The 13472-nt window shown below is 44.7% G+C and overlaps 2 protein-coding genes across 2 annotated transcripts; one reads left to right on the top strand and one right to left on the bottom strand.

Moving 5' to 3' along the window:
• The first annotated feature begins 4 nt into the window (after positions 1-4).
• LOC136298362 (uncharacterized) lies at positions 5-1832 on the top strand. The gene is made up of 2 exons (XM_066199031.1): positions 5-106; positions 773-1832. Exon 2 carries the CDS (start codon positions 823-825, stop codon positions 1573-1575), a length of 753 nt encoding a protein of 250 aa, XP_066055128.1. The 5' UTR covers positions 5-106; positions 773-822; the 3' UTR covers positions 1576-1832.
• A 2438-nt stretch (positions 1833-4270) lies between these two features.
• On the bottom strand, positions 4271-13260 carry IFT52 (intraflagellar transport 52). The gene is made up of 13 exons (XM_066199033.1): positions 13011-13260; positions 12019-12106; positions 11570-11699; positions 10627-10702; positions 10468-10539; positions 10004-10130; positions 9333-9419; positions 8979-9047; positions 8103-8257; positions 7031-7118; positions 5782-5890; positions 5136-5281; positions 4271-4576 (listed from the first exon to the last, which is right to left on the bottom strand). The coding sequence occupies exons 1-13, from the start codon at positions 13127-13129 to the stop codon at positions 4529-4531; spliced, it is 1314 nt and encodes a 437-aa protein (XP_066055130.1). The 5' UTR covers positions 13130-13260; the 3' UTR covers positions 4271-4528.
• Between the last annotated feature and the right edge of the window lie 212 nt (positions 13261-13472).

Raw genomic sequence — 13472 nt, 5'->3', positions numbered from 1 at the left:
GGGAGAGGGAGGGACTGTTAATTGATTACCAGAACTATAAAACTGCTGTAAGCAACACTAGCAGAAAATGGTCAAGAACATTAGAGGGTCTTTACAGGAGCTGAAGGTAAGTAATACTATTTATTCTGTTTTTGTATTCTTTCTTTTATTTCTTACATGTTAAGGGAAGAGGACTTTAGTCTCTTGAAGAAGAGGTTCCTTCTAGATTGGCTATACAGCCCTTTTACAGTAAATCCAGGAGCTATTTATTACTGTTTAACATTCAGAGCAAAGGTAAGTTTGCAGTATAGTCATCCCCTTCCCTGGCCTACCCTAGTCCCTCAGGAAGGAGCTGGAAGACATCTACTGAGGGTTATCATGTATGAGGCTAAAAGTAAGATGAGAGCCACCCCTCAACCTCTCCCATCCTAGCCAGAGCCTGGTTTTGGTGCCTCCTTCTCAAAGGCTCTTAATTCCAGCTGGGGTTAGTGGCCCTTGACTTCAGGAGTGATGATAAAATGCATCTGTTCCCTTTACAAAGCTAAGAGTAGTGATATACAGGCTTAGGTCAAATAAATACAACTTTAGGGAGACTCCACGACAACCTCTGAGCAGCTAACAGGCTGTGGTAGAATCGTTTTACTCTAAAAGACAGTGACAGGCTGGATGCCCTCCTGTGTGTCCTGGATCCTGCTCAGCTCCTTGCAAGACAGAGACAGGATTTTGCCAAGAGTGGTCCTGCTACTGTAAGTCTGTAACCCACTGGTGAACAGTAACATGTTTATCCTGACAGGGTCATCCTGATCGCTGCCCGTAAGACAGAGAGCTGTTGGATTCTGCACCATGCTGTCCACCCAGAGGCACAGTACCAGCATTCTGAGCAGAAAGGAAATCCTAGAAAATGCGTTCTTGGCCAGGTCCTCCAGCCATAGCCATTCTTCTCCTGTTCTGAGTTATTACATGGACTCCAGCAGCACTTCCAAACCTGACACCTGGGAGTTTCCCATGGACTTGGAGAACACAGCAAGTGGTAGCTCTCTGTGTGTTGTCAGGCAGGCGGAGTCTCTGAGCAGCTGTGTGAAGACTGAGCTGCACAGCCTGACCCAGGGCATCCCTGACCTCAGTCTTGTCTGCTTCTGCAAGGCCCACCGTGGCCAGGCCACCTTTGAGCTGTCTGGTTTGCCTTGTGAGCACCCCAGCAGAGATGGCTGCCTGATGCATGTGGCATCACAGAACACCTCAACACCTTGCAAGAAAGACAAGCACTCCAAACCACTGGAGAGCCTGCTCTTCAAGAGCTCTGAGCTGGCTGGAGACACCTCAGCCCTTGGGAATGTGCCAGCACCCAGGTGGGACATCTCAGCAATAAAATCCTTTATGGACACCAGCATGTCCCTCGATGTAAGCGCTGAGGAGTTACGGTTACTGGGATGCCCCAAACCAGACACATCATCCCCGGAGACCCCTGTGGTGATTCCTCTGGCTTGGCCTGGTGCCTTCAAGAAGCACCCTGTGCTGCTCCACAGGTCTGCCACCCAGGAGAGGCAGCCGAGTGACCCTGACGCTGTCCCTGTGTTTCTGCACCAGGCTCTGTGATGCTGCTGCCCTGGCTCCAGCTGGAGCTCCTCCTGCGAGGAGCAGGAATCCACGCTGCAGAAGATGGAGCCAGCAGCTTCAGTGGTGATGGCAGCAGCTGGTGACAAGTTAATCTGCCCACCTGGGGTGACCGAGTCGCCACTGGTGGTGAGGGACGTTTGGGCTGGTGATGGCACCCCCGAGTGCCGCAGCCTTGCTGGCTCCTCCTCCTCCCCGATCCCTCTCTTTTCTATTAGCACAATAAAGATATGAATGTCTCTCTGGTGGTGGTCTCTGACTCTCGCTGCCCTCCCGGCCTGAAGCTGAGCCCCCTGAACGCCGAGAGCCGGCCTCCGGTACAACCTCACAGGGCGCAGCCCCCTCCGGCACCGCCCGGCGCGGGATCCTCCGAGGTGGCCGTGCCCGGGCGCCCCCCGCCCGCCCCCGTTACCTGGCAGAGGGGTCGGGGCGGGTCCCGGCGGAGAGGGGGCACCTGGAGGCGGCTGCAGCCGCGGGGCCATGGCTGCGGGGCCGGCGCTGCCCGCCGGGAGCGCGGGCGGAGGCGCGCCCGGGGCTGCAGATCCCTCTCCTGGCGCTCCGGGAAAGCACAGCCTGGCAGTGGGGAGCGGCACCCCCGGCCCGGCACCCGCCGGCCTCAGGCGGGCTGTCACTGCTCGGCCCGGCCGCGCGAATCCAGCGCCTGCCACCGCGCAGGGAAGGTGTCCTCTGTCACATCCAACCCCTGCTCCAAGCGAAGGAAAAGAGCCCAGACCGTCGCCCCCACCCATTAGGGGTTGTTAGATATCGCCCCACTCACACAATCCTGATTTTCCTCTCCTCTCTGCTTGCAGCAAAGCAAGGGAGGAGGACGTGTTAAAACCACTTCTGAGGACATTTATGGGTTGCTGAATAACCAATGCACTGTCCCCCTCCTCTTTTAAGGACAGATTAAGGGGTAACGAGTCATGTTGCGTGAGAGGACAGAGACAAAAAGGGAAAGCAGCAAGAGTTGCTTGTAACCAACTTTTGTGAATCACAGCAATCATTTAATTAATGTATAAACTCCCTTGCTAGCTACGTGCCTAACCTGTCCCTGGCCTCACCTCACTCTTGAAAGCACTCACCTACTTGTACTCCGAAATTCTGTCAGTCAGCCATACATGTTACATGTATCACAGTGCCACGGCTAAAGTGTTTCTGGCTACAAGGTAAGTTTACTTCTAGAGGGCCAAAGGGACAGCTTTGAAAGAGAGATGCGAGCTACGTGTATTCTACACTAGTAAAAAAAAAAAAAAAAATCCAGTGAAAAAAATTTGTTCTTCAGCTGTCAGAGAGGCCTCAGAGACACCCAGAGAACAGGGAGCTGCTTGTATCCCCTGGCTGTTCACATGGCTTTTTTCTAAACCATGTTACACCATCAGGAACAGGTGACAAAACAACTCCAAAACAGGGCTGGGAAACAATAAGTTATTTACAGTTTGAAGTATAAACACCCCAGAAGAGTACAAACCAGAGCTATAATTAGCAAGAGGAGCACGCAGGGGGGTGGTTCAGCTGCAGTCTGTGCCGGCTGACTGACCAGTATTGATACTGCACAGGAGAAGAGATTAAGCTTGTTGTGTAAATCTGCAGCTGGAATGTATGAAGTGTGCTCTGGGTGACAAACACAACCATGGCCTTAAAGGAAAAACAGATAAAGAAATGAAAAATTTCCAACATGCTGCAGTGGAGAAAGAGGTACAACAACTTCTAATGTTCTATTAGCACATCTCAGCTTGGCAGGACCTTGGCAGGGACTTTGGGGCATCTCCTTTAGAAAAACCTGTGCCAAGATGCTATGTGAAGCATGAAGAAATGTAAAATTAAAAGATATTTTGGGGGGGATAAAAAGATGAACAGATTTTTTGCAAAAAGCAGCTCTGATTTTAAAAACCCCAGCAGTGCAAAGTAAAGCACAGAAGTCATGGAAGGCCTGAATGGGGGAAGACTTTAACAATTTGAGTGTCAGACTGACAGCCAAAAAAGGCTTTATAATGCAATTTCACCATATTAATATAAAAAAAACAGTCCTTGCAATAGAGGTGTGGCATTGATGATGTTGACAAATCTTTTGTTCTCACCACTGATCTCCATGGCTCTATTTTTGCTGTGCATTAAGCTTCAACATTTCACGGTCAATGAATTTAACCTGAATTTCCACTCCTGTGCATTACTGAAGTCGCTACCTCAGGGAGTGGGCTAGATATCAAATAACTGGAAGCAAAAATATTCCTGAGTTTCTGTGCAGTACCACAGTCTCTTAATAATGAACCATTAAATCTTAAGGTTATCATCCGTGTGCTGTTCTCTCTTTTTAAAATTCAATAGTTCCAGTCTGGTATGAGGCAGCAATCTGCAACAATGTTTTTATTGCTTAATTTCAAATCCTCCCATCCCTTGGATGAAATATTTTCTTTCTACAGTAGCAAACTCACTTCTCCTTAGTTCTCTTTGGCAGAGAGACAAAAGGAGGCTGCCTCAGGGTGATACATGTATTTTCAGCAGCTCTTGTTAAAATTATTGCTCTATTTTTTTGTCCTCAGTTCACAAACCAAAATAACAACCCTTCTCACAGTGCAACTAAGGATTTCATGTACACCAGCAGAACCAACAATAAGACCCAACTACAAAAAAATAAATGCTGGAGCCAGAAAGAAGGACCCAAACCACATTTTTTCTGTATTTTTTTTTAATATATTAAAAAATTACAGTTTCAATAAAGACGTAGAAAAATAAGAAATTCTTTGGAAAGTGCTTGTGAAATACAAGCAGTTCCCCAGAAGGCATTAATTATCTGATCTACCACATATAAAGGATCCAAGTATCCACTGAACTACTGAGACAGTCCCAACCAATACACTGAAAAGAGAGGCTTTAAAAATGGAAAAATATATTTTCCCTAAAAGGTCTATCTCATACTGGGGAAAGCCAGGTCTCAGGTACCATTCTGGAATCCAGCTTCACTTGGGTCAGTATCGTGTTCCTTAAGTGAGGGAAGAGGAAGCAAAAAAAAAAAAAAAAAAAAAAAAAAAGAGCTTTAACAACAGGGTAGAACTGTAAGATTTTTGGCTTAACTAGATTACATGTGAAACAGGCAATTCTTGTTAGTACAAACTGCTGCTCTGCCAACATGCTCCAAACACACTTTGAAGCCTCAAATCTGCTCTGAAGAATCCTTCCAGCACAGCTGTATTTCAGTGCAGCTCCTGAGGAACAATGCTGGTGTCACCTCTGTGCTGCAGCACTGGCCACTCCTGAGGACTCCCTGCTCTCACTCAGGCATCAGTAATGAACTGGATTTAGCTGCAATTACAAACTTGCATGTACTAATCCCCCAATTAAAATAAATGAGAGACTTAATAAATTGAGCACTACATGTTTTATGGAGATTAACAGTCATAAGTACTCTTCACTGGCCTCATTTATTGCACAACTAACACCTCACATCACCTCCTGCCTGTGGTAAGTGTAGTGCTACAATGACACACTGCCCTCACTGTTGCTACTACCAACTACTCACTTGTAATTGTTATTAAAAATACCTGATTCAGTTTCTTAAACTCAACCACTTGGAAGAAGATGTGCTCCAGGATATACTTGGCATCTTGCTTATCCTTGGGGAGTTCACTGGTCACTCCCAGGATGTCGCCGCATTTCCGCACGTAGAACTCCAGGTCATCGTCAGTGCCTAAACAAGCACCCAGGGAAGGAGGCAGGTGAGTATCACACACACCTGGAGCACATCTGGCCAAAAACCTGCTCTGAATACCCATTTCCACTGGCATCCTGGGAGGTTCAGCCCCATAACCAAGCTCAGTGGACTAGCCATGATGCATTCGAGCAGCCAGTACCTGCTCATCTTCCTTGGGTGTTTAGAATAATCTTAACAGTCTAACTTCAAAGCATAAAAACGATGTGAAATTCATCAGCAAGACTGCACAAAGCAATTTGTGCACAATATAGGAAACTGCAGGTAGAGGCATGATAAAATGTCATGTAACAGACAAAATATAATATCATGGTACATACAGTCACGCTACCAATTTCCAAAGCCTTTCAGTTTCTTAGATCAGGATAAGAGCAGTAGATTTTCCCAACTGAGGTCCATGATTTCAAATTAAATATAAGAATTCTCCTCTAAAAAACTGGACTTTTTATATAAATGTGTAAGCAATCTGCTCTGCTTACATTTGTTTGTGATCTCTGCAAGACGTGCTTTCTCTGAGGAAAAAGTTTCATCCAAGTCAAACAGTTCCAGAGCAGGAGGAGGCAATTCTCTGAAAGCAGGTGGAAAAACCTTGAAGAGAAAAAACAGCATGGTTGATTGCCAAAGATTTTTCTTTCACTTTACAGATCTCTAAGACAACAGCTTTGAACTTATATTGGACTTGAAGAAACCCTTTAAAAAGTCAAAAGCAACTCCAAAGCCACGAAAGAGGCACCATTTGAAAATTCCATTTTTATGTTGTAAAAATAACTGAATATTCAGACAGAATTTAGTGCCAGAATTGTCACCCAGCAGCACAACTAGACATTCTTATTTGCAGTTTCAGTTTTGCTCCATGAGACCCAGGTGATGGCTGAGAGCTGAGGAACAAAACTGGCCCTAACAGCTCACCCTGAAAATATACTGACATCAGTTCTGGTCAGAGTATTTTCTGTTTCATGCAGGCACCATTTATGTCACAAGCTGGACCTGGGTTTTTAAAAAGTAGTGAATGTGACACCACTTTCAGTGCACTTTCAGTTGCACTCCTGCAGCTCTAAAGGATCCCAGTAATGCTTTCTCAGTGGCCAGGGTAAAGAAGGATGGAACAATCATGGCGCAGTTCAGATACTCAGACATTCCTGCCTTCTGAAATTAGTCTGACACGCCCATAGCTCGTGTTGTTGCTGTTAGCCCAAACATTGCTGGTGAAAGTTTGATCAGCTCTTGCTGTAAAAGACTTGTGCTCCACTTTCTGCTTCCCCTGAGCATCTGGGAGATGGAGGCAGATCAGGACAGACTGGCTCCTCTCTGGCTGCAGAACTTACACCACCACTGCTTTCTGAAACACCACATCCTGTTTTCACAGGGAAGGCTGAGCCAGCACCTCACAGGACTGGGAACAGCTACTCAGTCAAGGCTTATATCACAAGGACTCTGTTTTGGTACCACACACTACATTTTGAAGCTCTTTTAGTAAATTAGAAGTGTAAATAAGTGCTCTTTCCTAAAAGATGGTCCCTGAGTGTAGTCAACTCCCAAGTGATTAATTATTACTACAGCATTTCTCACTACTTCTTTTACAGAACTACGGAAATGACACACAGAGGTTTTGCATGAAACAAATGAAATAGAGACTCATTAAGGTTGGAATAGACATCCAAGATTATCAAGTCCAACCTTCATGGAGAAGGGTTCTGCCTGTACTGTACAAACAAGAAAATTACTCACAGCTGGCTGGAGGACAGGTAGTGGAGTGTCAAATTCAGGCTGAATGAGTTGGAGTGGCTCATGTTGCACATTCAGTTCCTCATAAGCTCTGCAGCACAGAAAAATTCAAAGCATGAGGGAAAAAATGATACCACATCTATTTCCACTAGCAGGCTACAGAGATGGGTTTTTGTGAACACACCAGCATCAAAGTTTTGCACTGTAACAGCGCAAAAAAAATGCGATGTCCATTTTATAAGGACCTCAGAGAACTACAAATCAGTAATAAATAACTTCTACAGTGAGAAAATTAAAGTTGTGACAGAGGAAGATAATAATAGGTGAATATATAAGATGATTTAAAAAAATGAAGAAAAAGGGATCCAGCACAATACTACCACAACTGGGATTTCAAAAAAGTTTGTAAAGAAGTCAATAACCAAAAGTTGTTTTTTAAAAAAGCATTTGTTATGGGGTCAGAAGGGAGATTCTCCTGTGAATTCACAACTAGTGAAAATATAAGAAAAACAGAGTAAGAAGAAAGAGTGTCCCCAGCAGAGTGGAATTTCATGGAATCTGTGTTGAGCTGCAACTATGCAATGTGTTCATGCATGATCCGGGTAACAGGGAGTAATGATGGACAAAGCTGATAGTGACACTAAACTGGTAAAAGTGAGCAGTTGATAAATCTCAAAACATAATTACTGGGAAGTGCAAAGGTGACTGAAATGCAGCTTTCAGTAAATGCCAAATAATTCAAAAGTGGAAAAACGAGCAGCTCTCAGTTACCACTCAAAAAAATGCACAACTTCACTGCAGACAGTTCTCAAAACTTCAGACCAATGAATTTTATGTAGTCAGAAAAAAAAAAAAAAAAAAAAGGAGAAAAGAAGGCCAGAAACTATAGCTGAGAAGCAAGAGAAAACATCATTGCCACACTGTACAAATCTATCTTCTGGAATACCCCTATTCAAAATGTTGCCTACAGTTCAGTCCTTCCTGGTCTTCAGGAGACACAGTTAAGCACAAACAGAAAATGCAGAACATCAAATGGAATAAATAAATAAGTAATAAGAAAATTACAGCTGCTGACTTGATAACTGAAGGGAGGGCAGTTGTGTCCAGCTGATAAAGGGATGTATCAAACAGCTTTGTGAAGTCTCTTGGGTTCTCCTCTCCTTCCTGCAGGCAGACCCGCAGCTGCTCGGAGAGCGCGGCTGTGTCTGGGAGCACTGTGTAGTCTGAAACCTGGACACACAGACACACACCCCTGTCATGTGAAATGGCCAACCCATTCCCACAGCCTCTTTCTACCTTATATCTCACCTAAAAACTCACTTAGAAATAATTATTTCACACTTTACCAGGTATGGCCCCTTGCAGTGCAGCTCACTAGATCAGTAACTGTGCCAACTCTTCTCCCAGTTGTAAAGTTCCCCAACATATGGATATTTTATTTGGGTTTCTGTCGATTCTTTAAAATTAAAACACTAAACAACTGTGCAAAACTGATGTTCTTTTATGCACACAGAGTATACAACTTTATCATATAAAGATATCTCCAAATAAAAACAGCATTTGTATACAACTAAAACAGACACACAGGTTGACCCCTGCTCACATACAGAAAATCTGCCTTTCCTTCCTGCACATTCCTCTTGTCTGAGGGCTCAGAGTGAAGTGCAAAACTCATTACACTGGAGCAGTCCATCTCATAAACATGGGCAAAATGGAAAGAGACTTTCACAAATTATACCTGATAATGAATAGCAACCTGAGGCTGAGCTGTACCACTACTTTTTATACCTGAGCCATCTGTCTATTCAATCTTAGACCACGAATAAAGATTCTGCAACAACAGCAGCACACATCTTGCTATTAAACCATTCTGTGCTAAACACATGGTGTGCCAGGACCAGTGCTGCCAGATCCCACTGCTCTTTGCCTCCTTGTGATGGATCTCTCTTACCTCGGGGTCCTCCATATCCATCTGGTTTAAGTGGATATCTGATGTTGTGAGCCACTGGAAAAGTACATCCTGGGGAAGGGGAAAACTCAGTTACTTTCAGGAGGATCCAAGAAATCTCATACTAAGCTTAAATATTCATATTAAATCTATTAAACAACATATAATGAAAAAGATTAAAAATAAGATAACACATCAAAGAATATCTGTTAGTATTGGCTTAGAATCCCATACTGAATCCATCTCATAGCTGTCTTGCTCTAAAATGAAGCCCGGAGTGCTTTGCAAATGTTGTGAAGATCCAACAGGGTATCTTAAAAGAAAAACAAAAACAACTGCCAAAAAACTCCAACTTACCATGATCTTACCATTTTCTTCTTTATCTAAATACTGGTCATTGAACATGTGGGAAGATCCCAGTGCTGCAATCTTTCCACCTTTACTCTACCAACAAAGAATACAATGTAGCAAAAATTCCTTCCAAATGACAGTTTTAAAGGCAATTGTTATTGCATTGCATACTTGACTACATAGTAAAAAACTGTGTTAACTTGTTCACATTCATTAACAATATCAATACAGTGCCTGTAACTCCTTGCTACTACATTTCTGAATTTATTTTTATAAATTAACAGGGCTGGATGAGTAAGACAACATACGAAAAATCTACTGGTTCCAAGGTGAGAGGCTTCTTTTTTAATTCAATGTGCTGTACTTACAAAGCTAAGGATAATCTTACTTAATAAATTATTACTAGAACAGCAGAAAAAAGCTCAAAACCTTAAAGAACTAAAGATATCCACCAGTCAACCAAAAAATATGTAATCTTTGCTGACCACCTCATTAATGCTCCTCTGAACCCCATAGCAGGAAGTTTATCATTAAAAAAACTCAGGTGTTGCTGGGCTCATCTGGAGTTTGCAGATGCATCAGAAACTGAGGTGGGTTTGTAAGAATCCCCAAAAGATCCACTCAGAATTTCTGTGTGGGGCAGGGGGAATGCAGGGAGTGCCCCAGGCAGCTCATACCTCATGCTGATAGAAAGCCAGGATAGGCCTGTTGAGAGGGAAGCAGACAGAGCCTGTGGACAGAACTGCCACTGCTGGCTTCATCACATTCAGTGTGGCTCCAAAAGGATAAACAAAGGTGAGAGCTCTGCAGAAAACACAGAAATTCCATAAGCACCTGCATGCACCAGGCAGGCTGGACAGATTCACCAAACTCAAGCTGAAACCCATAGACTAGAGGCAAAAAAGATCTGGCCATGAGAACAGTAATTCCTTTCCAAACCTATCCCTCCTGCTCCTTCAGGGGTTACCAAGCTCTACTAAACAGATTCTCCTTTGCAGATATAACCTAAGAAGCATAAGAACATAAGAAACGCATTAAAAAACCTCACCATAAGCACAGTGTACTGCTGCTCATCACAGACCTGCCAATTCTGAGGTGTTCTACATATTTTCACACCAGTTTCCTCAGAGAAAACACTTACTGTGAGTCATGGCCCCTGCCATCTTCATCTGTTGTCTCAAGCACTGTTTTCTTGGCAGCTTCACTGATTCCCCTACGAGATATTGAAAAACAAACCTTACTGAAAACAATCCAGATTACAAGGGTTTACTGTGAAGATTCACAAACCCCAAATCTTTACCTGTTCAAAACTCCATCAGAGATTAGTGCTTCTTTTGGGTGGTGGTACTTGTAATACACGTTTCGTACCACAGCATCTTGAAAAAAGAAAAAAGGTATAGAAATTTACATCTTAGATGATCAGTGTGTTAGATGTAGCACAGAAAAAACAAGTTAGCTCCTGGATTCCCTGGGTGTTTGCTTCTAACACCACAAAGCTGGAATCTGGCTACCAAAAGAATTGAAACTAGCCTTCACTACTGTTTCCTTTTGGACAGAATAGATTTAGGATAGGAATATGTTTGCAAATTGAAATAAAAATACAAAAATTTAAGCACATCACCATCTTCTGCAAAGCAAAAGAGAAAGAGATGATCCAGCTAAAAGAGCCTGTATCAACTTTTATAACTCTATTTTTAATACATCTTCCAAACACTTGATGAATTAAATCCTACTGATGCAAAAAAAGCCATAGTCTAGAAAAGCCACCAAAGACCCCAAATATTTTATATACCCTGAGACACATCTGCCTTGGGTTGGGGTTTTTTTCCACATTGGCAGCGCAAAATTAATGAATGACATTTTATTGGTCTGCTAAAGAAAAGTGCCACTTCTTATTCAGGGTAAGCATTAAGTGAGTCAATCCCTTAAAATGTGTGGAAAATGTTTTAAATTAAGAGCTTTTTAATCAAGAAATTTCCCTAGAATTATGTTTTTTAGTAAATTAAAACTAACAACTACAGCAAAGGAATGGAAATGGCTAAGTTGCCCATGTACTCTGTCCATGGAGAGCCTTTGCTGGGCTCCAACATTACCAGGTGCATGCAGATTTAAAGAAAAAAAAACTTTTAGAACAAAAGATACTTTGTGAGAAAGATCTGCTTGGCATGTATCCACAAAAGCTGAACCTGCTCTTTCAATTTTGCTGCAAATTGATGACTAAAGGTAGCAGTGAGCCCCATTACCATTATTGAAAATAATCCCATATTCTTCTAACAAGAAGTTGATATTTGTGCCATTCCGGGACTCTCCACCTTCTCTCAGCATCACCAGGATGGCCCCACCATCCTCCAGGAATTTCTTCAGAGCAGAAAACTAGAAATCAACAAAGATCCAGGGGGAAAAAACAAAAACAAAACAAAAAAAAAAAAAAAAAAAAAAAAACAAAAAAACAAACAAAAAAAAAAACACATGAGAAGCTACACACAAAACTGCACAAAGTTATATTGAGATGAGGGGAGAGAAATGATTTTGACTGCTTGCATTTAACTTTATCCTATAAGAAAAATGTTCAAATTCTAATTTATATGAATTCATTTAAAGCAGCATTACAGCAAAGTCTTCTGTCTTGTTCTTTTCTACTTAAGCAAACTTTAAAACATAATTAACTTGAAAACAATTATTGACTTCTTACCTCATCAGCACTGAACTTCTCTCGTGGTCCCGCTGTAATCCACAATTTCACCCCAAACAGTCTCTCAGATGTGATCTCATCTTTTAAGCTATGAATAGATTAATAAAGACAGGCATTATTCTTGGATATAGTCCTGAACCACAACTTTTTCCTTGTTGGTTTTTGGGGGGTTTTTTGTTTGTTTGTTTTGTTGTTTTTTTTTTTTTAATAAAGGACTGGCAAATGAACACAAAGCAAATCACTTCAGTCACTTCACATCCTTTTATCTGGGTTTAAAGCTGACAACCCGAGCAAAAATAATCCTCACAAACGTCAGTCAGCTAAATAGTAACGCTGCTATGACAAGGCACTGTGGCAGACCCAGAACTGCTGCAAACTGTCACAGCTGCTATTAAACTTTGCACCTGAGGAGCTTCCTATTATTTTTCTTTTACTTCTTTTTGGTCCGGCCACATTTCATAGAATAAGATGAGTTGGAAGGCACCCTCTGGGATCACGGAGCCCAGCCCCTGTCCCTGCACAGACACCCCAACAGCCCCACCCTGGGCATCCCTGGCAGTGTTGTCCAAAGGCTCCTGGAGCTCCGGCAGCCTCGGGGCCGGGACCATTCCCTGGGGAGCCTGGGCAGTGCCAGCACCTCTGGGTGAGAACCTTTCCCTGATCTCGTCTCCCAAACAGCAGCGGTGGGATAAGGAGCACCTTCTACAAAATCCCTGTTTTCTTTTTGTCCCAAACTCCAAACCGAGACAGACTCACAAACCTGCACGAGGAGCTTTACCCTTACAACTCACATCCCATCTCCTCCACAGCTGAGCTATAGCTCCCGAGAACCACGCACAGCATCCCACAGCGGCAGGAGATGCAACAGGGCGCAGCCAACGCGAGAGAGCGACCTCAGCTGACGAGAAACACCCCCAGAGGCCACTCGGGCACCCAAGGCGGAGCACACAGCCCCGCCGGGGCCCCTGGGTGCCCCGAGAGCCGCCCCTCACCTCTGCACCTTCCAGCTGCCGCGCAGCCTCTTCCGCAGGGCCTTGTAGCCGCCGGCCGGCGTGAAGCTCTCGCCCTTGGAGGCGTTGAACACTATGGCATTGCGCGGGCCGCTCTCCATAGGCTCCCCCGGGGCTGCCGGAGGGCTCTGGGGAGCAGCGGCCAAGCGCCAGCGCCCGGGCCGCCCGCGGGTCCCCGCCGTGTCCCCGCCGCGCCGCCGTCACCACGGGCGCCCGAGCAACGCTCCGGCCGCACGCATGCGCGGGTGGTGTTCGCCCCCCCCCGCCGAGCGCGGAGGTCGCCGCGGTGGTTCGCTCCAGCCCCCGCCGGGGGAAGGCGCGGGGCGGTGCCACTGCGGAGGGCGGGGGTGCGACGGCGCGGGGCACGCTGTGCGCTCCCGCCCGCCCTCCCTCGGCCCGCGCCGGTGCGGGCCCGGCGCAGGCCCGCTGTCCTCAGGGCGCTCT

The sequence above is a fragment of the Chamaea fasciata genome, unplaced genomic scaffold (genome assembly GCF_029207755.1).
Source record: "Chamaea fasciata isolate MVZ Bird 193981 ecotype frontalis unplaced genomic scaffold, bChaFas1.0.hap1 SCAF_17, whole genome shotgun sequence".
Lineage (NCBI taxonomy): Eukaryota > Metazoa > Chordata > Aves > Passeriformes > Sylviidae > Chamaea > Chamaea fasciata.
The sequence above is the reverse complement of the archived record's forward strand: the minus strand, read 5'-3'. Positions and strand labels throughout refer to the sequence as shown.

Coding starts and splice junctions, on each gene's coding strand:
- LOC136298362 (XM_066199031.1), top strand. CDS start 823: ATGCTGTCCACCCAGAGGCACAGTACCAGCATTCTGAGCAGAAAGGAA.
- IFT52 (XM_066199033.1), bottom strand. CDS start 13,129: ATGGAGAGCGGCCCGCGCAATGCCATAGTGTTCAACGCCTCCAAGGGC. Junction 10,540..10,626: donor TCTGATGGAGTTTTGAACAG/GTAAAGATTTGG, acceptor AATATCTCGTAG/GGGAATCAGTGAAGCTGCCA. Junction 4,577..5,135: donor AGTTTAAGAAACTGAATCAG/GTATTTTTAATA, acceptor CCCTCACTTAAG/GAACACGATACTGACCCAAG.